Below are 21,475 nucleotides of genomic sequence, written 5' to 3'. Positions count from 1 at the left end.
TGAGTCAAACAAGTTTTTGTCATTGCATATCATTGGTCCAAGTGACAGCTGCCAGCTCCAGACTGTCCATCTCCAACTCAGCGCCCCTATTGTGCGGGACTTCATGTTTAGTGTTATGGATGGAGACGTGAGGCAGGGATTAGCTCATTAAGACGGGCAACTTTGATGCACGGTTCTCTTTCCCATTTCCCCAGCAACTCGATCATATGTTGGGCTCTTGAGACACACGCAAGCAAAAGGACCCCCACTTAACTCACACACGCATTGACACACACACACGGGCCTAGAAAGCTCCAGAGATCAGGCCCTGAGTGAGATATGAAGCATAGATGTGCAGCAACAGCTAAACGTCGTGTCAGGTTTCTGGGGGCTCGTGCTAAATTTAACCTGGTGATCCTGCAGCAGGCAGAGGGGTTTAAATGCCAGCCTACAGTTGCTCCACACCAGTTGTTCCCCACACGTCTTCCACTCATCACAAACACAAGCCAAGGACGAAGGCAGGCAGGCAGGCACGCACGCGTACACCCCGACACACACGCTCCAGGCGCAGGACTTGAACACTAGCTAGAACGGTTCCGAGGGAAGCCAGGGATCCTCACGCATCACAACGTTGTCCAATATGGAGCTTTTCGAGACCAACCCGTACTTCTTCCCAGACCAACGCTTTTACGAAGGAGGAGACAACTACTTCCCCACTCGTCTGCCCGGGGCGTACGACCAAGCCGGCTTCCAGGACAAGAATTCCGTCATGGGCTTGTGCGGGACTCTCTCCGGGGGCGTCGGGGTGATTCAAACGGAGGAAAAACCTTCACCGTCCGGCCTGTCGTCCCATTCCGAGCCCCACTGCCCGGGTCAGTGCCTGCCGTGGGCCTGTAAGCTGTGCAAACGGAAGACGGTGACCATGGACCGCAGGAGAGCGGCCACGATGAGGGAAAAGAGACGCCTGAAGAAGGTCAACGAGGCTTTTGATGCTCTGAAGAGGAGCACCCTGATGAACCCCAACCAGAGGCTGCCCAAAGTGGAGATTTTGAGGAGTGCCATTCAGTACATTGAAAGGCTTCAGGCCCTGGTGTCCTCCTTCAACCAGCAGGACACCGAGATGGGGCACTATCGGGCCGGACAGAACCAGCCTCGAGTAAGTAGCACAGAAAGGGAATGTTACGATCCAAACTGAACGACAAAGTGAAGGATGAGTCACGTAATGGAATATGACATCACAGTTCTAAATTATTCTCTTGATTCATGCTGAGAGGACTTTCAAAACCTTGGAGATTTGGTGTCAGTTAAAAGTTGAAAAAATGTTGAACTCATCATCTCCATTTGCCTTCGTGTGAGGTCTCGTGCGTGTGTGTGGCTCCGGTGTTTCTGTACTGGTGCGCTGTGTCATTACACTGTGACTGACAGCGACTTCTGCTTGTGCTCGTCTCCATGGCAACAGGTGTCGTCGTCAAGCGAACCCAGTTCGGGCAGCACCTGCTGCAGTAGCCCCGAGTGGAGCAGCACCCCGGAGCAGTGCACGCAAAGCTACAGCAGCGAGGGTGAGTCCAATTCATGCCAAAACACACACACACACAAACACACACGCACACGCGCACACACACACACGGAAAACGGGCTTTATGGGGACCTCCTGATTTTTAGGCTTCAAACCCCAAGACACACAAACAAATGCTTACTCACATTTATTCGACTCTCCCCAGATCTTCTGAGTGCTGCCGATTCTCCCGAGCAGACCACCATTCAGACCCTGAGCTCCATTGTGGAGGGCATGGCCGCAGCAAACGCGGCAGTGACCTTTCCTATGGACATTCCCAAATAAGAACTTCCACAGAGCAGATCCAGAGGAAGAACCCTGTGCCTCAGATACAAAGCTATGAGACGATTGGAAAAGCGGGCTGTTATTTTCATATTTAACTCACACCTCACCTTGATGGTTACTAATGTTTCAAAGGGTCTGCTAGACAAAATGAATTCCACCTTTGGCCTTATTTCCTTTATTCCCTGCCTTAAACCACAGTCCAAGCCTGCAGTTGAAAAGACTTTGCATGAACAAGGCCTAGTTTCTCTCCTTACTTAATTTAAGCTTTCCTTTTCCAAACCTTTCCTTGATCTTTCATTCTTGTTTTGTGTGTGTTTTTATGCAAACAAAGAACCATGATTTTATTTGCGGGGCCAACTTGTACCATGGCAGTTTTGACCAAGATCTGCTTAATGTTAAACTGGTTACAAATGCCAGTGATGTAAATATGTTCCCTTTTCTACAGAGTGGTTTTGCCAGTTTATTATGTATTTTTTTTTTTTTTTGCTAATTTATTTTTGACTTTTATAACTAAGATTGTTGTGTATTTTAGATGTTTGGAAATGTTACGTTTCCTGACCAGTCCTTGCAATAAAGACCATTTTGAATACAATAAATGTAGTATTGATTGATACAGCAGAACTGAGGCCAAACATGGTCTATTTTTTCCTTTGCATTAGAAAAAGGAACTAGAATCAAATAGGATATAAGAGAACTAATTTGTTTCAAGGTCAAACTGTTACGATCAGGAAACATGCAGTATGAGCCATTTTTGCATTGATGTAATCCACCTCCAAGCCACTAGAGGGATTCTCGTGCAGTACCATGCATTATAGTGGGAAGCCTATAAAGTCCGTGGTGAAGTTGACAGGAAGCAAACAGTTTTTACTGTGCACAATGCTGAGAAAATACCAGTGTTGTGGCAAAAACTACATGTGGTTGTTTTGTTAGCTGTTGACTTGATTGGGTGCTCTCATGGCGCACTGTGATGATGTCATCAGGCAGGATGATTGCATATGTGTGTTGCACCTGCTGAAGTAAATGTGAATGTCCTCAATGCAATCCTACGGTGTGCTGTGTGCAATTTGTTCCTCCACAAATAATAAGTTTATCCAGCCCAGAAAAATGTCAAGTGCAACATTAGATGTATGAGTTATTTACCATATTGATCACTAAGGAAAATAAACCTGCAAGTATGTTTTAGACCTTCACCAACAGAACTCTCAATCTGTTTACTTTAGATAGGGTTTAGTCACTTCAACTGGTTGAAAATGTCTTCATTTTTGGATTATTGTTCGTGGCGTTCGTTTGGAAACTCTGGATGTTAGGAGGCCAAACGTTTGGGGGTTGCCGAAGACTGGAGTGGCATCAGCTGCAGAGGAAATCCAAAGGAATACCAGCATCAGTACACCGGGAAAGACACTGGCCAACGCTCGATTGGGGTAAGGTTTGATCAGCCCTTGTTTGTTTGTTTTTGAATGGTCTTTTTTTTTTTGGGTGTGCACACATTTACAAAAACCCAATGCATTGGTAAGACTAAAAAAAAATCACTTTGCTCCCAGAGACAAGTTTGTGGAACACTGCAAACTGGTGCACCTAAAAAATAATTTTCATCGATTGATACGAAGTGTCGGGGGTGACAAAGTTTGGCAATTTTAATGGGTTTTGTGAAAACATACATCATGTCTTTGTTGGGGTTATTGGCTGCTGATGAAGCAAGCAAACATGATATTTGGTATCACGCCACAATGCTGAATGTCATTGAATTTATTGCAGCAGTAATCCAATGGCTGTTTAATGCTAAATCAACCACCAGAGTCTGTGGTGACTTAAGTCAAAATGATGGTTTGTCAGGCCAAACTCAAACGGCGGCAAAGAAAGTTAATGACAGCAATGAGAAAGAAGCTACGTTTGGAAGGAAAGAAGAGGAAGATGACATTTGACTATAAGACAGCGTCTCAAATGTGCAGTCACATCACTATGGCTCAAGTCATTCGTCCACTTATTCAGCTGCTTGGTGCAAGGCAGAGGCACGGTGAGATGCACTCTTGGCTCTTGGTTGCTGCTTTGAAGTAGAAATACGCATTGGAGGAGCAGGAGCTTATCTTGAAGAGAAAGAAGCAACAACTAGAGTTTAAGACTGGGTTCGCCCAAGTGACAGCTAAGCTAGCAGTGCTTAGAGATTGGTAGCAGTACTCATTCAATGTGATCTGATGGAATGGATTCTTACAAGAGGCTAGGCTGAGATCATGCATACCTCGCTGAACCCGCAGGTATTTGTGAATCCACCAGCACACCCGAATGCACCTCAACCTTTGGAAAGTATTGCCTCCACGTTTGGACTGGTCATGTCAACCTTTGTTATTGCAGCAAGATACATCACAACAGCAATACAATGCCTCATTTGGACTGCCACCTATCATACAAACTTTTGGAAACAATGAATGTGCAGTTTCAGCCTCGTCATCGATTCATCAGGAACTCAATGCTGGCTGAAAAGAAGCTGCTCACTCGACGTAGCGCACCAAGAGGCCACGCAGGAGCACTTACCCCAAGTGCAGAGTGAAGGCAAGTTGCTACGGCAACAGCTGGAGGAGGCTCAAAACAAGAGTGCTGCAAAGAGGAATGCCGTGACAGACGCTCAAAAGTCTTTCAGTGATATTTTGTCCAAGCTTCATTCAAACTGAGGAAACAACTGCAACTGGCGCATGACAACAATCAGGATTTGGCCATGAAAGCCGCAGACTACATAGGGTTTAGTCACTTCATTCCTCTTTAAGCAAAGAAACTTTGAAAAGTCAAAATAAATACAATAAATACTCTTTAAAAAACAGCTTTACTCATGTCTATATATTGTCATAGATACAGTACTTTTTTTTGAATAGCCAAATAATAAAATCTTGATATGTCAGCAATATTTCACTCCTGGAATAAAGACACAGTACTCATAGCTGCCACATAGCACATTACACCTTTTAGACACCTCGGAAAAAATAGAAATAAAAAAAATAAATAAAGAAAAAATCTTACACCCATTCTGCACTTCACTTGGTTCATATGTTGTGTTCTTACTGAATGAGGGCAGCCGAAAGTACTGACTGGCACGTCTCTATGGCAACTAAACAGGAAGCGATTGGACATGAATTGCCAATCGGTCGGCGCAATTTCACATCAGCACGTGATATCACTGAAATGATGCAGAGCAGCAGCAGAGAGGAGCTACAGTGTTTACACCCAACAGCCACATAGCACGGATCAGATGATCGTATCATTCAAACACACACACGCACGCACGCACGCACGCACACACACGCACGCTCTTCATATAACATCATACTCTCTACTCTAGGTGACACAGCGTCATACAGGAAAGGAGGCATGTTGTCAAAAGAGGAGGGAAGCAAGGGAAATTCTGAAATTGGACCCATGAACCTGTGAGGCCTTGTAAGCTCCGCCCACTGATAATTCACACACTTACATCAACCAGCAAAAGACACACAAGGTCCGACACTAAGACAAAGAAAAAGTGAGAGAACAGTCACTATTGAATACAGGGCGATAGGTTTCATACAGCCATTATATCACTTTTCCATATATATTTCCAATATATATATTTATATACTTTATAGAAAATTTAGTCATCCATTTTATATACAGTCCAGATACGATCATTGAGTAATACCTTGCATAACCGATAGAAGGGTAACGTGTAGCGGTGAGTCGGCCATGTTGAGACTTCGGGAACGGGAGGACGACGGCTCACAGCTGAGATTTGGGGGGGGGCACAACATCCACAATGACAAGGCTACTGGGAGCACTGGGTTCAACCGGGAAAGTCCAGAGGCGAGTCTCCTTAACAGCAGCGAGAGCGACGCCAACGGCCGCTCTCAAGAGTTCAAGGGTCAGACCTGGCCTCGGTATTGCACGTGTCCGACGGAAAGGTGCGAGGTGGGGCCGGAAGCCCCCTACCTCACTGGCACCCCAGGTAGCACTCTCTTCAAATTTGGCATTTGACTCTCAAAAGGCCGCAAGCATGTGTCCGTACAGGTAATGACAATGCACTGGGGGACAAAAGATTGGTAAAGAAAGTCAGACTCATCGCCGAGGGCGGAATACAATACCACACAAATTCGAGAATGATCTATTGTTTTATTATTATAAAATGTTTAAATGGACTGCAATGTAATTAGTGCGATCATGCTTTTTATTCAATACATTTACCATCATATAAATAAGTTAGTATTTCAAAGGGAAAATATTTTTCATTCTATTTAGGGTTCATGGTTATGCTGTAGTAAATGAAACTATATACTTAATGATATTTGGCTCTTTTTTTGGGATTAAGCCTTATACTGACAAACAAATATTTAGCACAAAAGTTATCGTGCATTGTTCAAGTGCGAAATATTGAAAAATGAATGACCCACACATATGATACATTTTGCACTTTCCCTAAATTTGAAGCTTACCTGTTAGCATCAGGGCTCCAGTTAGTAAGCCAAAGTGAGTTAGCATGAGTAGGTCCGCACTGTTGAGGGGTCAAGCCTCGGGGACGCCGGGGGCGGAGCTTGGCACAAAGTGGTTATCAAAAGAGAACATAGCATGCAGTTAGTCGAGACAACATGCACACTCCTGTCCCAAAGTTTGTCTCTTGTGCTCAGTCCGCACCTTCAGGCTGGAGTTGCTTTTTGGGCATGAGGTTCATTGAGGGCGGCATGGACATGGAAGGCATGCGGAAGCCAGCGGGCAGCGTTTCCATGGAGCCCGCCATCATCCCCAGCCCCGCCCCTCCCTCTCGGGCCCGAAACCTCTTCCGCCACGATGGAGAGCGGCGAAACGACTTGTCGTCTCCGCTCTGCGGGACCCGAAGAAGACGAGGCTAGGCAATCGTAAACAACATTTGAATCGAATCAGCGACAAGGCATGTTATGTGACCTCCTCGAGTCGTCGGTCAGTCCCCAAGGCTAGCAGGTTGTTGAACTCCCTGTCCAGAACCTGCCGTGCCTGAAAAACAAAACAACACAGTGACATCAGATATACTCAACAGCGACTTCTTCTTTCTGTGAATTAAAGCCACAAAAAATCTCCTGAAAAGACAGCGCACCCTTACATAAGTTATTTTTTACGCCACTCCTGTGAGTCATTTGTTCTACAGCGTGCGATTGGGGAATCATTTAAGGTGAATTCACTGTGGATCAGAGAGCAATTGGAGCAGAAGGAAATGCTGGCAGAATGAAGCCAGCAAGGGGGGTCTGGTTTCAAACATACTGCTGCTTCATCCAGGCTGGTTTCACTCAAAGAAATGTGGGATTCAACTCATCATTACAACTTGCGTTCTTCCATGATCTGTAAGAACGACACGTATTTTCCTTCTCCGTGCGCTGATTCATAAAGTATGTTTTGTCTGTCAGCACCTGTGTGTTCTGCATGGGAATTTGGAGGATGAGGGCCAGGCTGCTGTAGTCGAAGGTCTCGTCCAGAGAGACGAGCGCTCCGTGAACGCCGCTCTCCAACAGGTTGCCGCAGTACTCCCTCAAACCGATGGACTGGACCCAATGGATCACTTGCTCGTTGGTCCACACCAACACATCTAAAGTGAATAAGGGTGACTCCATTATACTTACGTACTGGAACAGGATCATACAGAGAGGTTTTGGCAAATGCGCTTGGGCGCCACGATGAAGAGGGAGAGAGCTTAGAGGGAGACGGCGAGAGAAAGCGGGCGAGCGAGATAAAGAGATAATTTGCGTGTCCGTGCAGTGTCAAGTGCCTGGCACACTCCCTTTGTTGGTTTGCAGGCCAGCTGTCGGTAAACTTTCCACGCTGGAACAGGCGGCGTGTGTGCGTGTGCGTGTCCAAACAGGCCAGAAGTCTGATTTGAACGACAGCTGAATCAAGTTCATGTCCACGGTTTAAGGTCAAAAGGGTGAGAGGGCAGGCTTTGTGATTGTGTGTTTTGTGTCTTGTGGACAAGACAGGATTTTAATGCGGCATTTAATTTGTGATATATTCAAGTTAACACATAAGCTTGTGTCACCTGTTGATTGTTCTATTTGGATTAAAATGGCTTTTTTGTGATACATTATTAGAATACTTCTGGCATCACAACTCTGTGTGTATGTGTGTGTGTGTGGATTTTTGGCCTTCTTTGGCTTGACTATGTGACAGATGTAAAGCGCAGCTGTTACCATGCTTTGGTCTGTATATCTTCCACTAGGTGGTACACTGGCAGCCAGAAGGCTGTCAATTTGCGAAAACGTGTTTGCTTTATTCCTCTCTTTGATGCAAAGTTTACCTTTCATTTCATGTTGGCTGTCCTCTCTCCGGCGCTCCAAATCTTTCCTGTCATAATTGAGTCTCTTCAAGCACATGATCCCATACTGCAGACTCGCCCTTGTGAACACACAAGCAGATGGAAGGGGGGCGGGGTCACATAGTCAAAGTCAAGTCGACACCCTCGTGAGGATAAGTGGTTCGGAAGAAATTCATCATTTTCATGAATTTCGTAAATCTACAAGTCGGGTCATGTGATTGAGTCCCTGACCTCCTTCTCATGTTAAAAAGCTACATATTCATGCTGCAGACCTGTGGAAGCTGTCCACCATCTTGAGATGACTCCTCAGGTCTTTTTTGGTCAGGTGGTCCAGCATGCGAGCGTCCACCAGACATTCCATGAAATAGGAGCGATACTGAGGCAAGCCAAGGCTTGGCAACCACTCGTTCCCAATCCACTCGTGATTCATGTCTCCATATGCCAGCGTCTGCGAGGAGAGGAGTGTTATTGATTTTTTACAATTAAAGACTTCAACATGTGAAAGTGTGATTAATAAACCACAACCTGTGTGCTTGGCAACAGATGCTTGATGGGATTCACCTCAAAATGTGGGTTATATCGCACCATGTGCTTTTTCTTTGTTTTATTATTTACAGTCACAAACATTTTCGCACGCCGGCGGAGGTAATGCAAGCGTAGCAAATGCCATTATTCATGCTTGCAATCCATTTAGCTATTACAGGTTCAAGGTCCAGATAGCGTGGGTGCTGACTCGACTGAGAAACCCCCCAAAAAACAACAAAACTATTAATAACGTTGCTGTCGGAACTTGGGCGCTTTATTAAAACGATTTGCTTCTAAAAGTTATATGAACACACAAAGATTTAGTGAAGGGATTTTTTTTTTCCTGTTGGACCAATGAAAACATTTCTAGATTTCTGTCTTCATTCAATTGAAATTTGAATGGTGTATAAAATTTGACAATGATTTGGGAAAATTTAAAAAATGTTATTTAATTGAATGTAAATCATTCTCTTTCATTAATTGTTAACATTTTTAGTTTTGATGTCTGAATATTAACTTGGTGGTTAACTTATTTTTTGCATATTCTTACTCAAAACATTACAAAAAGAGCTTTTCCAATTGCACAACGAAACCGATTCATTAAACTTCCAACTTGCTGGAAGACATTTTGCTCCAGCTTAGAGCTGCCCCTGCATTTAGAAACAAATTATAAATTGCACAGCAGAGTGGATTGGCAACTATCACTCCCTGAGCTAAGGGGTGCCAAATTGCTTTCATGTGCAGGGGAAGCGGATTTATGTGAAAATGTGATTGGACACATTTTGTCCGAGCAGCAAGCTCACCTGCGCCCAGCTGCCCTCCTCATTCGCCTGAGTGGCAGCATGGCAGGAACAATAAACAAGTTGAAAGAACAAGCTGATTAAGAAGCACATTGTTGCACAAAAATGCCTCATTAAATAACACAAGTGCCACAAACATGGACCCCAGCGCACATATCACGTGAAGCACAGGTTACACGCCACAACCAAACGCACAACACAAGTTCCAACACAAGCACAGAGAGGCGTTAGTGTTTTTTTTTTTTGTGTACGTTTTTTAGTGGACATATGCGTGTCGTGGCAGAGACAGTGGGGGTGTGTTAGCGTGTTTGGTTCGAGTGGGGTAGAGGAAGGGGGAGCACCCAGATGGTACTGACCGCTTTGGTGGATGAAGCCAGGTTCTCCATCTCTTCATGAGTCACCCACACATTTCCGGAGGACTGCTCAGAGGACGCACGCACACACAAATACAAACAAACAAACAAACCCACAGCCAGTGTGTATTTTCCCACATGATGACCCCCACCCCGTCCACATGCACACGCAAACAAACACACGACCGCACAAACAAACATTTATTGTGTTGAGTGATGCCAAGGGAGGGTGTGTATTTCAGGCTACGCTACCACGTGTGTTGTACGAGAAGCCGTTTGAGCATTTATTCAATATCTTTGACATCTAAGTTAAAGTCCATGTACTGGTACAGTCGTCGTAGAATCTAGGACTATTATAACATACTAGTAACCTACTGTGCTGCGCTAAAAAGCAGGGATGGGAAAGTACCGATGCATGTATTGGTATTCAGCCTTGTTTTTAAGGTATCGGGCACTCACTGAGGCTGCCGATACCATTCACCGATACTTAAGCAAATCTGACGTTGAGTGCTTGGTAAAGTAAAACTCGAGTATGTTGATGTCAACTAGTGAACTATGTTGGGCCTAGTGAAGCCGTAGAGCATCTTAGTCCATGGCGCTAAGATCAATAATATGGAATAAATACTCAAATGGATTTCTATTGTGTTGACTTCTCCATGCGATTCACATTAGCAGAAAAAGACACAACACCGGGGAAGGTACGTAAACTAAAAAAGTGAGGCGTTATCAACTTATCGTAAATGGACGGTGACGCTAACGTTTTCTGTGTACATATATCTTGAGAAAATAAAAATTCTGTGTGGTTGTATGCACATGTACTTAAAAACAAATACGCCCATTTGACAGAGATGTGCATTTACCGTTCTGGAGGTGAGAGGTGCAGAAGGGCTAGTTAGGGAGACCATCTCCTGGATGGCCAAGCGCAGTTTGAGCCGATGCAGCGGGTTGCTGATGCCGATCTCCCTCTGGATCTCTGTGTCTGACAGGGCGGACATGATGGCTCCACTCTTCACGTTAGCGCGACATGCTGCCACATACCAAGCTGGCATGCCCACCCACAGCTGGAGAAGGAACGGACCGGTCAAGCGGTGTCTACGTAACAGGAGAAATGGCTCCCTATTATAGAAGAAGTGAAATCAGAACCTCTAGCCAGGAAACAACCGTCGGGCCGTCCCACTGCGCAAACGGTAAGCCTCTTTTCCTGGCGTCTTCCAGGAGCTCATGTCTGGGATTTAAGACAAAGGGAAAAAAAAAAAAAGGATTATCAAACATGTACATGTTGAAAAAAAATTCTACAATGTCAGGAGATTAACGTAAGCGTTTACTTTTTCTTCATCCTGCGATCCCGCTCCGCTTGGGTGCCCAGTTTTCCCAGCGTCATCGTGTCTCCAACAGTCATGTCAAAGTCTGAAAGACATTTACAGACAAAAATGATCAATGTTGACAAATAATTAGGTCAAGGTGTGAGCCTACCTGTTAACGCTGGTAGAGGTTGTCCATCCCTGGCAAAATCCCTGGTCTGCTCCATTCGACCCCCCTTCTCCTTCTTCCCAAACAATCGGCCAATCGATGACTTTATACCTTTCTTCTGCTTTCTGCAATTAGTTCAAATGAGGCATGATAATGTTAGCTCGGATTTAGCTTGGCCTTAGTTTTTTTCTGGATATCAAGCAGATTCAGAGTCCTCTGGGAATCGGAATTAAACATGATCGTGAATTAGCTAATCGTCATCACTTGGTGTTGAGTGAACGTGTTTGTACCCTCGTCCATCTTCCAGACTGCCGGTGAATTGGGCGAAATTGGTTTCTAGACGTAAACTGCGTGGCGAGGAAGGAGGCGAGGTTTCACACTTGATTGTCGCCTTGTCCACCTCCACCGGGGACTAAAAAAAAAAAATTATAAATTGGATGTTTATTTATAGATGTGGTGAGAGGGCAGCAAAGAGAGAAAATTTTCAAGTTGACTCACTGCAACTTTTCTCCGGTGTTTCCTCAAGTCGCTTGGCTACCGGTAAATAAAACACATGATTTAAAAAAAAAAAAAAAAAAAAAAATTCTTTCTTAGGAACTGTGAGATTCTTACCAGAGTCATGATGCCTAGATGGTGACTGGTGTTGCGTGCGTTATGTTTAGGCGTTGAGTGGCCGCTGGTCGGCGGCGAGGAGGACGACGCCAAGGACTGGGCCGTGGCCGACGTGGGCAGCGCCCGTGGCCGAAGCGTCACGTTGAGTCCGTCCATGCTGCCGCTGTTCATGCGGGACTCGATCTCGTCCGAGCGCAGGTCAGTCGACTCTCTCTCCACTTGGATCATCCTGCGCGTCCCACACGAGAAATATTAGCTGAGTGTCTCCTCTCCATCACTGCATAATGTCACCTTATCTCTTCGTTGATGGCGTCAAGCTGCTCCTGCAGCATCAGAGCGAGGGTCTGAGCGTCCGATTGACCGCTTGGGGAGAGCATGGCCGAGCTCACGTCGTCGTCCAGGTCGGACTCGGCTTCCATGTCGCTGCCGAGGAGGTGGCTGACGCTCCCTCGCAGCGAAGGGTAGTCCTGTTCGAACATGCCACAAACCTACACACACACATTGAGCCAATAAACACACTAACATGGATGAATAATGATGTAACAAAACAAAAAAATGAACTGGTACATTCGAGGGTAGTTACTGTATGAATATGAATGAACAAGGGACTTACATTAGAGAGCATGTCCATGTCAGCAGGTGAGGGACAGATAAAGAGAGGTTAGTAGAGAATGAAGTTAGGCATGAAGATCCCTGCGTGGAGCTCCTCATCAAAGACCAGGCAGTACGCAGAAACGTAAACGCAAAACAAAATGTGGTCAGAACTGTTTGGGCCACCCTGCTTAGAGTGTGGATCATGATGCTTTGGGCAAAATACCAAATGTTATTTGCACCTTGTTTGGGTCATCTCGTAGCGCTGAGAGTCTGCCCTTTTGGGCCCGCCTGATCACAGTCGTGCTGTAGTGGCCATCTTGGCCTTCCACCACAGAGAAGCGAAGGTCGCTTGCACTGCCCAAATGAGACCTGAGGTGATATTAGACAAAAATCAATCATGTTTCAGAATAAGGTCACCAAAGTAGTGTAGAACGGCTACACCAAGTGACATTAGATTGTCTAACTAATCACTACATAAGATTGCGTACCGAGGGTGACTTGAACATCCGTCTCCGAATGCCCCACTGCGACGTTTCAAATGGTCAATCTCGTTTCTCAGTTTCTCAATCTCGCCAATCAGACGTTCCTGCACGGAAAGAGAATTCTTAAAAAAGGAAATACAATAAATACAATAGACAATAAGAATCATATGCGGTATTTGATTCCTTTGTGACTAAATGATTAATTGTTCCAATACGTACATCATTTCCAGATTTGATTCAAGAGCACTGACCCGTGTGTGATGGAATTCCTCCAACTGTTTCTGACAATTCTCGAGATCTTGAATAAGAGAGTTCTAGACACAAAGATGATGACGTTCTGTCAAGATCAAGTGTAAAAAAAAACATATTCATAACAAAGTGCATGGGCCTCACCTTGTCCTCCAGTGCAGCCATGCGTTCTTTCAAATGGAGCTGCAGTCGTTCGTTGGACTCGGTGAGAAGACGGTCAACGGTGTCGGATAAACGTTTGTTGTGTTCTTCATTCATCTTCTCCCGTTGACGAGCCTGATGAGCGCAGACAAGACCACGCTTTATTCTCTTTGAATTGTTTACGCTTTTTTTTTTTTTTTTAAATTACAACCATTTTTGTGTGGCAGTGAAAAGGATATTGAAGTAAATCAAGTGAGACATACAAAAGAGAAATTCTCAGAGAGCGCCGCTGACTAAATATAGACGAAACAATGGCAGTGAGAGGGAAAAATTAGCCTAGCGTGAATTCATCTAAAGATAGCAGCAAATCACTCATATTTGGGGGGGGGGAGGGGGGCGGTCGAGCAAGTCGCAGGGACAATATGTGGATTTGGTTCAAATTCATGCAACAATGAACCAGGAAAATGATGTGTGTGTGTTAGTGTATGCATGAGGGAGCACAGAGGCGAGGCATCCCACTAATATGAAGCATCAGTCAACACACATGCACGCACGCACACACACACTAAGAGGTCAGAGAGATCCTGCAGGGCACGCACACACATTCTTTTACACAAACACACATACAGACCCTTCCTAGTTCTTGGTTCTTCTCCTCCAGTTGTGATTCCAGCTGTCTGAGCCGCTCTTCCACGTTGCCATGACGCTCCTCAGCCTAAAAGGGAAGACATTTATTCATTGCATCTGCACACAGGTCGCTCTCGAAAGGCCTTGCAAAGTGAAATTCGCTGTGGCGTGTCAAATTGACAGCACATCTTTGACTGCTCCACTGCAATACGTTTTACGTTTGCAAATTGCTGACTCTTTACGTTCTTGTACTTATCATGTTTCAATGACCGTGCGTTGATGTATACAGTATGTGTGTATGTGTGTGTGTGTAACCTTGGACAGTGCTGCTACTCGCTGTGCCAGCTCAGCCTCCACCTCTGGCAACGTCTCAGCCTTCCTCATAGTTTGAGCCAACCTCTGCTCAGCCATTTCCAGCATCTCCTGCAGCTGGCGCACTTTCTCTTCACTCTGACTCACAAACACACACACGCGCGCACACGCACACACACACACACACACACACACGCAGTGTACAGGAGACAGTTGTGCAGAGTGAGGGCAAGGATGTGGAGGATGTTGCTTGAATTCCCGATTGGGACGTGAACTCAGATTCACCCAACACTTTACATGAACCTCCTACGCTATGAACCCCGCCCAACCCCTCGCCATTAGCTATAAGTGTGTTTTTCTTATGATTGTCAACTTTGACCATGTGTATATTTTATTCATATTAAGCGGACGGTGCTTGTCCATCACGCTACCTGTCTGTGCAGGGAGTCCTTGGTGGCCAGCTCGTTCTCCAGCTTGTCATTGAGATCGTGGATGTGTGTGGTTTCTCGCTGGGCGGCAAGGTAACGTTTTTCCAACGTTGTTATTCTTTCCTCCATGTCTTCTCTCTGCAAGCCGAGTCAACCACAAACCCAAAAGGGCTTTTAGTGTAATATGTGGGTCGAATACAAGTAGGATTGACAGCATGATCATTTCAGATGTACAAATTTCCAACATCCACTTTTAATTAATTATACATGAATCGTATTTCAATTATTTTCATCGGCTACATTGTATCAATTCATTCTCGTTATTGGCTGGAGTTCATCTAAATGATGTGTAATATCCATTGCGTAAGATTAATGAGACCTTCAAGGTCAGAAAATCAAGGTTCAACATTCATTATTCACAACTTAAGCGGGATTGATTGCTATTAGCCTCCCGTGAAGCATCATGAACAATGTTTTATTAACCTTTTATCTTATTTGGCTTCACCTCGCATCGTACCTCGTTTCCACGACAACACCATTATAGATTTTTCCGTTGATGCTTCTCACCTCTCTCTGTTCCCTCTGCTGTTTGATTGACAGCTCCTCACTGCGACTCAGCTCCCGCCGCGCGCTCGCCAGCTCGGCCTCCAGCTCGGCCACGCGACCGTTAAGGGAGGCGGAGTGCTCGCGGGTCTGTGCCAGTTCCTTACTGGTTCTGTCCAGGAGCTCTTGAAGCTCAGATACCCGGTTGCCATCTTCGTGAACATCTATGGAGCCGTTGGGGAGTCTCTGCAAGGTAAACCCACGCAATTAATGGAAATGCGAGCGCATTCGGGTGGTAGAAATAAGTTCTGGTCTGTGTGGTGCAATTTTGAACATGTTAATGTTGACAACAAATATGCTTGATAAAAATGGATGGCCTAGATTTGACTGTGGCAAGTTTATGCAAAGATGGGTGTTTGAGGTTACGCTGCCATGTTGTTGTTTTGATGTTTCGTTGCTCTTCACAGCTCAAAGAGAAGTTGATGAATTGAGCAGACCTTAAGGGACACATCTACAGACAGGCAACACAGTGGGCAGCCCAAATTATTTGGACTCTCATGAACACAAAAACAGACACGGAAAAAAAAAAGTATTACAAGCAAACTGTTTGAAGTGGTGCAATTAAACACACCAGGTGATTCTCTCACTAGTTTGTTTTGGGAGAATCAAACCTTCCAAACCGACTCAAAGTGCCCATGATGTTTTTTTTTTTTATCCTCAGCTTGTATTTTTCGCTTGTGTATATTTTTTTAATGACAAATCACCCTGCTGTTGAAGCAGAAGGCCAAAGCTTTTAAAAAAACAGCCTGTCCGAATACAAACAATTTGAAGGTAAATCACCTTTAAGTCATGAATGTTTGGACAAAATCAAGCACAGAGCAGAAAAACAATCACACAGTCAGGAAGACCTTCCATGGAGGTTTGGATCCATCTGTCCCTTCCACCGAGTCACCATCCTTCCTTTGTCTCACCATGCTCAACTGTAATGTAAAATCACAAAAGTCCCATTTCATTCTCCTCTGAGTGAATGCAAAAAGTGAACTCTCAAGAACTGCAAGTGCCAAAAATTCTAATCAGCATCAAAGGTGACATCAGGACACACAATTCCCGTGTACTAAATTTGTGTCGAGATTTTCACCTCTTGTGTGGTAGCTGACAGCTGTCCCTCCAGGGTGGACACCCGCTCCAGAGCCACGCGAAGCCTCTCACGCACCTGACCAGCACACACACATCATTTTTCACATTGTGTTATTGAGTTTGGCTCATCATTTATTTTACCAAGGCAGGCTTTCGTGTTATAACCAGTCTGGGAATATACTGGAGTACAAATCATTTTTCCACTCCATGTTACAGTGTCCTAGTAATCTTTGAAATGGTTCACCTTTTCATCCAGAGCTTTGTGATGCTCAAACAACGACTTGAGGGCTTTGAGGACCTCGACCTCACTGGAGACTCCAGATGGTGGGGGGGGCTGCCTCTTCACAACCGTCATCCTGAGACTACGCTCGTGGCGAGACACCAAACACTCAAGGTGCTCCAGAAGCAGCTACATGCACACACGCGCACGCACACAGTAAATCCACGTTAAACCTTTTTTTTATCCTAACAATACGTAAGGAAGCACACACATAAGAGTATTGTGGATTAAAATCAAAGCGAATATTATGTTCAATCTGACATGTGCTGACATAAGCACACACACACACACAGACACAATCACGCAAAACCACTCATGCACACGTACCCTGGTGTTGTTCCTTTCGGCTTTCAGCTCCGATATTTCCTCTTCTTTCTCCAGCAGCTGCTCTCGACAAATGTTCAGCTCCTTGGTAAGTGTGGCAAACTCCTACATAACACACGTGCATCGGAGGTTAAGATTGTTTCACCTCTCAACATCTTGTGACAATATTCTTTAGTGCTATGACCATCTACGTACATTTGCAAACAAGATTGTTCCTTATAGTTTGAGAAGGCAGCCAGAATTATTTCTATTGTTTGATCCCACCCATCCAGATTGGGCCTATTGACTCAAATGCGACACAAATGGAAAATACACTCATGACCTTCTATTTGTTTCAGTGTTTTGTTTCTTGCTGTGCTTTTGTGGCTTGAGCACAATGCAACACTTACACAGATTTTCCTTCCATGTCTCAGGAAGCACACACACGTGCACAGACAGACACACACACATATACAAAATCAATTCCTGGAGTTTACCCAGACCTTAAATTACCTCTAACCTTCCTTAACCTTACAGTTCATACACCTTCACCCTCTATGGTAATGATTTATTTTAACGTGACCTGCCTTCCTGCCAAGGTCATTAAGTCATTCAGAATCAGCTATAAATATAGTTTTATGTCTCCCATTTGAACTGTATACATTATGAATTTTTTTTTGTATTTTCTCCAATAGTAGCCTGGAGCTTTTATTGACTCATATCCACAGAGCAGGTGTTTTGCTGAGCTTTATTTGTACAAATGATAATACGCTGGCAGAACTAAACACGCATGGCATGTGTAACTGCCTCGCATTAGTAGTTTCTATTTGTGTATTATTTATTATTATGCATAAACATATGTGCTATTAGATTCATATGTAAATGTGATAGAAGGAGGAGTAGCAGAATGTATCCTGCACTCTCGCTATGCTTAAATTTGGATAATGAATCTGTCAAAAGCCTCTTTGACATTTATACGCCCATCTAATCCATCCATCTATGAGTCTAAAGGTCACGCCTAACCCCTTTTCTTAGATTCATGAAACTACATCGTAATTCAGTCCAAAAGGAGACACACACGGATGAGGTGACTGAGGCGATGGAAGTGGGGAAAGGGAAAACAGGTCAGCATGTTTGAGTGACTTTGCGTTATTCCACAGGGGTGCGCAGCAGCTCAGGCCAAATCCACCAACAGATGTTGGCGCTCACCGTCTCTTTCAATCACTGCAAAAAGGCTCGACGGGCCACTGACTCGCTAGTTCATCCCCTCATCCTGTTGCCTTTTGGGAGCACTCCACATGTGCTCTCCCAATACACAAATAAGCACAGAAAGGTATGAACAATTCATTTTGTCGGGAGTCTTGCATAATTGAATATCCATCCCGCTATATAACATAAAACGATGCATCACTGTCCGGAGGAATAAAAATCTCCATTTAATTTCACAGGAGGGTTTTTCCCTTCGGCACAAAGATGCATCATTGTGCGTACGATAGAATCGGAAACCTTCGAAGCATGTGCGCTCCAATGATATTTCCTCTACTTCACAAGAAGCGTAGCTGGCTGACAAGGCGACGTCGACATCTGTCAGAGGCTATATCACACCGAGCCGAGAGAAGGTTCTGGGCTTCAGCCTCCAACCACATTGTGAGATAGCAAGCAGGGAGCGAACACTGCTGAGCCCAGACATTGTAAAAGGATTGCTCGCTTTCGCTTCCTTAAGCAGTTTGGGATTAAAGGATGGAAAAAAAAAAAGTGTGTGTCAGAGGGTGTGTGTGTAGCAAGGGAGAGAGAGAGAGAAATTGGAGTGCAGCTGGATAAAAAAAAAAGCTTCAATCAGGCACATGCAATCCCCAAAATATATATATAAATATATATATTTTCATAATAGTGCTTATCCTTTGTGTGTGTGTATTTGGTATTCAGCGAATTGATGTTTTTCCTCATTTGCTGAGAGGTTGCTAATGTGGGGAGTTTAACCTGCATCACCAAACTCACCCACTCAGTATTTCCTGAAAAGTCCAGAATATTCCGTTTTAAATTGAGCTTCATTCCACGTATCAACAATTTGAGCGCTTTGATGTGCTTATGTAAACTTAAAAGGAAAAGTTTGCAATTTAAAAAAAAAAAAAGGGCTAAAATTGGCTTCATCATAATGGCAAAATACATAATAAATATGATGTCTGCACCACTTTCAGGGTCTCCAAAATTACCTTTGACTTCAGACTAGAATGAGAAAAGAAATGGGAATGCCCCACTAACTTGAAGGAAGAGAAAAATAAAGGTCAAGAGATGATTCATACAACCTACGTAAATAAATTAGAATCTTCTCTCTCACAGCATTTCAGAAACAACAAATTGCCCCTAACACTTTTCCTGGGTGTGAATAGGTAGTGAGTTATCTGCTGCTATGACGCCGCTGCCTTGCACACTTCCATTACCATGGCAACAGGGCATCGAAAAAAGTGTTTGAGCAGGATACCAACAGCAAGTTTTATCAAACGACTGCAGATGTTCACACATGCAAAAAATGCACAAGGCCACTGAGACACTTTTTATGCAAGAAGGAGAAATTGGATGCAACATTTCAATTTTTCACCAAAAAATGTAACGTTTAAAACTCAGGAAAGTTCTCCTTTGGTACTCCGGCTTCCAATATGTTGGATGAATTGGAGGCATTATTGCCTGAAAAATGTGACTGTGAGTGCTTATCAGTCAGAGTATAAAGGTTTTAATTTGTTGATGAATGAGGACTAGTAAGTGGTGTCCTGCAGGGATCCCATTTAAGGCCTCATAGTTTTAACCTGATGAACTAGTCACAAAAAGCCGAATGTCAAAACGAGTCAACTTATTATTATTGTTCCAAAGTCTATTGAAATGCTGAATTAGGTTACTTGAGAAACTTAAATTGACTTAAAAGAACTTTGAGAGTATATGAAACAAACTGCATGTGAGGATAATACTTTGTGTCAAATTAAAATCTTTCTTCTCCTTGTAACAACATTGCTTTACTCAAGTACAGCATGTGCAGAAGTTATCGAGTCGTCAAAGCCTCACCTCTGTAGGCATTGAAGGCCTGAGACCAGAATAGCATCCATTCATGTGTCCCAGCGCTCCTTCATTAAACAAAACCGACAGCGTAAAGAAGGACAGGGAAAGAGAGGTCACGAGGGGAAGTCTTCCTCTCCTCGGCCGAGAGGAGAAACACAAAGACTTTTTGTTGTGCATCAGTTTGTGCGCAACAAACACGTAGGCAGAAAGAATCCCACTCATTGCGCGACATATTGAGTTTGTCGTTTTGTTGAAGCGGAACACGACAAGATACAAGCACCCACATCAACTAGAGAGAAGCCTTACTGGAGCAACTTCTTTCTGCATTTCTTTGAAACTTCAATCATTTCATGGCAGGCTGACTAAAGCATGCAGTGAAAATTGGAAAAGGGAGAAAAGGACAAAAAGAGGCCATGTGACAGTCCTAAATAAAGAGTCATCAGCAGTACATCAATACAGCCAACGACATGTGACTTCTTTCCACTGGAGATCATCCTTCGCTGCTCCATATCCAAACGTTGCACGCCATTCCCTACCTGGTACATGTAGGTATTAAAGTGGGTCCCATTCTGAAGGTGGATCTTCACCGTTGGCTTCATGATGGAGGCTCAACATAGCAGATCGCTCAAACACAACCCCCATGAAAAGAGAGAGAAAGAGCGAGAGAGGATGGCGGAAAGTAGATTCACAAGCTGTTCCCTAACGTTATTTCCCTCTGCCCTCCGACACCGCTACGACATTCTTGTTGGCTGGCCTGAGAGCGGGTGAGCGAGAGAGAGCGAGAGGGAGGGAGGAGAGAGAGTGAAACAAGGGCAGGCTGAGTCAAAGGGGATTGAGGTACATTTAGGTTTTTTGATCAGAGAGAGACAAAATTGAGAGGGTGGGGGGGGCTGGTCGTGATCAGCTGATGGAGGAAAGCACCAGCCACCTGTTCTGCCACACACGCACAAGCACCAATGCTTGCACACATAAACGGATACAATCGAAGCGCCAAATGGTGCAATTTGATTAGAATTGCACCAAAATTAGAGTAGGGAAGGCAAAAAAAAAAAGTGATTGTTGGAGCCAATTTAATTTCCTTAGCTCAAACTCTAATTTTGGTTAAGATTGGCTGGCCTTGGGTGGTGGACTTTTATTTTGACACAGCCTTTTGTCACCTTGTCAGTCACCTGATCAGGCACCTGATCAGGTAAAGATGGCTGCTCAGTCAGTCTCAGTTAGGCAAAGGTAGATAGTAGTGATATAGTTTTTTTTTATTTTACCACTTCAAACTTGTATCTTTTGGAATTTAGGAGTTTTTGACTTGGAAAACAAACTTGAGTTTACTTCTTAGAACCTGTTATGTTGAAATTCAGATTATTTAGCCTTAGTTGGATTACAAACAATTTGGATTGGCTGCATCTGTTTTCCACCTGCTTGCCTGACATCGCCTCTCTACCTCTGCCTGCTTGCCTCCA

The 21,475-nt window shown here is 44.4% G+C and overlaps 2 protein-coding genes across 9 annotated transcripts in view; one reads left to right on the top strand and one right to left on the bottom strand.

Annotated features, from left to right (window-relative positions):
- Positions 1–423: 423 nt before the first annotated feature.
- myog (myogenin) lies at positions 424–2,618 on the top strand. Its single transcript, XM_037253082.1, has 3 exons — positions 424–1,135; positions 1,439–1,538; positions 1,701–2,618. The coding sequence occupies exons 1-3, from the start codon at positions 620–622 to the stop codon at positions 1,817–1,819; spliced, it is 735 nt and encodes a 244-aa protein (XP_037108977.1). The 5' UTR covers positions 424–619; the 3' UTR covers positions 1,820–2,618.
- A 1,997-nt stretch (positions 2,619–4,615) lies between these two features.
- The window catches only part of ppfia4 (PTPRF interacting protein alpha 4), a 30,751-nt gene continuing 13,891 nt past the window's right edge, over positions 4,616–21,475 (bottom strand). For 2 of the 8 annotated variants that reach the window (XM_037253070.1, XM_037253071.1), the window contains exons 3-31: positions 16,992–17,093; positions 16,629–16,793; positions 16,386–16,460; positions 16,156–16,227; positions 15,272–15,493; positions 14,708–14,842; positions 14,280–14,414; positions 13,969–14,052; positions 13,341–13,472; positions 13,199–13,261; positions 12,954–13,051; positions 12,705–12,834; positions 12,163–12,359; positions 11,872–12,100; positions 11,758–11,793; positions 11,550–11,671; positions 11,263–11,384; positions 11,115–11,196; positions 10,933–11,014; positions 10,650–10,850; positions 9,793–9,855; positions 9,440–9,466; positions 8,384–8,559; positions 8,094–8,191; positions 7,213–7,388; positions 6,734–6,802; positions 6,467–6,653; positions 6,268–6,365; positions 4,616–5,859 (exon numbers count right to left, since the gene is read on the bottom strand). In XM_037253070.1, the coding sequence (XP_037108965.1) occupies positions 6,307–6,365; positions 6,467–6,653; positions 6,734–6,802; positions 7,213–7,388; positions 8,094–8,191; positions 8,384–8,559; positions 9,440–9,466; positions 9,793–9,855; positions 10,650–10,850; positions 10,933–11,014; positions 11,115–11,196; positions 11,263–11,384; positions 11,550–11,671; positions 11,758–11,793; positions 11,872–12,100; positions 12,163–12,359; positions 12,705–12,834; positions 12,954–13,051; positions 13,199–13,261; positions 13,341–13,472; positions 13,969–14,052; positions 14,280–14,414; positions 14,708–14,842; positions 15,272–15,493; positions 16,156–16,227; positions 16,386–16,460; positions 16,629–16,793; positions 16,992–17,093 (3,339 nt within the window). In that variant the 3' untranslated portion in view covers positions 4,616–5,859; positions 6,268–6,306. Of the gene's footprint in view, positions 5,860–6,267; positions 6,366–6,466; positions 6,654–6,733; positions 6,803–7,212; positions 7,389–8,093; positions 8,192–8,383; positions 8,560–9,439; positions 9,467–9,792; positions 9,856–10,649; positions 10,851–10,932; positions 11,015–11,114; positions 11,197–11,262; positions 11,385–11,549; positions 11,672–11,757; positions 11,794–11,871; positions 12,101–12,162; positions 12,360–12,704; positions 12,835–12,953; positions 13,052–13,198; positions 13,262–13,340; positions 13,473–13,968; positions 14,053–14,279; positions 14,415–14,707; positions 14,843–15,271; positions 15,494–16,141; positions 16,228–16,385; positions 16,461–16,628; positions 16,794–16,991; positions 17,094–20,554; positions 20,722–21,475 lie in introns of those variants that run through there. The other 6 variants (XM_037253075.1, XM_037253072.1, XM_037253073.1 and 3 more) reach the window with 6 other exon arrangements.

This window comes from Syngnathus acus, chromosome 5 (genome assembly GCF_901709675.1).
Source record: "Syngnathus acus chromosome 5, fSynAcu1.2, whole genome shotgun sequence".
Classification (NCBI taxonomy): domain Eukaryota; kingdom Metazoa; phylum Chordata; class Actinopteri; order Syngnathiformes; family Syngnathidae; genus Syngnathus; species Syngnathus acus.
Note: the sequence above shows the minus strand (reverse complement) of the source record. Positions and strands in the feature narration are given on the sequence as shown.

Excerpts from the sequence above, each read along its gene's own strand:
- myog (XM_037253082.1), top strand. The coding sequence starts at position 620 with ATGGAGCTTTTCGAGACCAACCCGTACTTCTTCCCAGACCAACGCTTT. Across the intron at positions 1,136-1,438 it reads CCGGACAGAACCAGCCTCGA|GTGTCGTCGTCAAGCGAACC; the intron begins GTAAGTAGCACA and ends CCATGGCAACAG. Across the intron at positions 1,539-1,700 it reads GCAAAGCTACAGCAGCGAGG|ATCTTCTGAGTGCTGCCGAT; the intron begins GTGAGTCCAATT and ends GACTCTCCCCAG.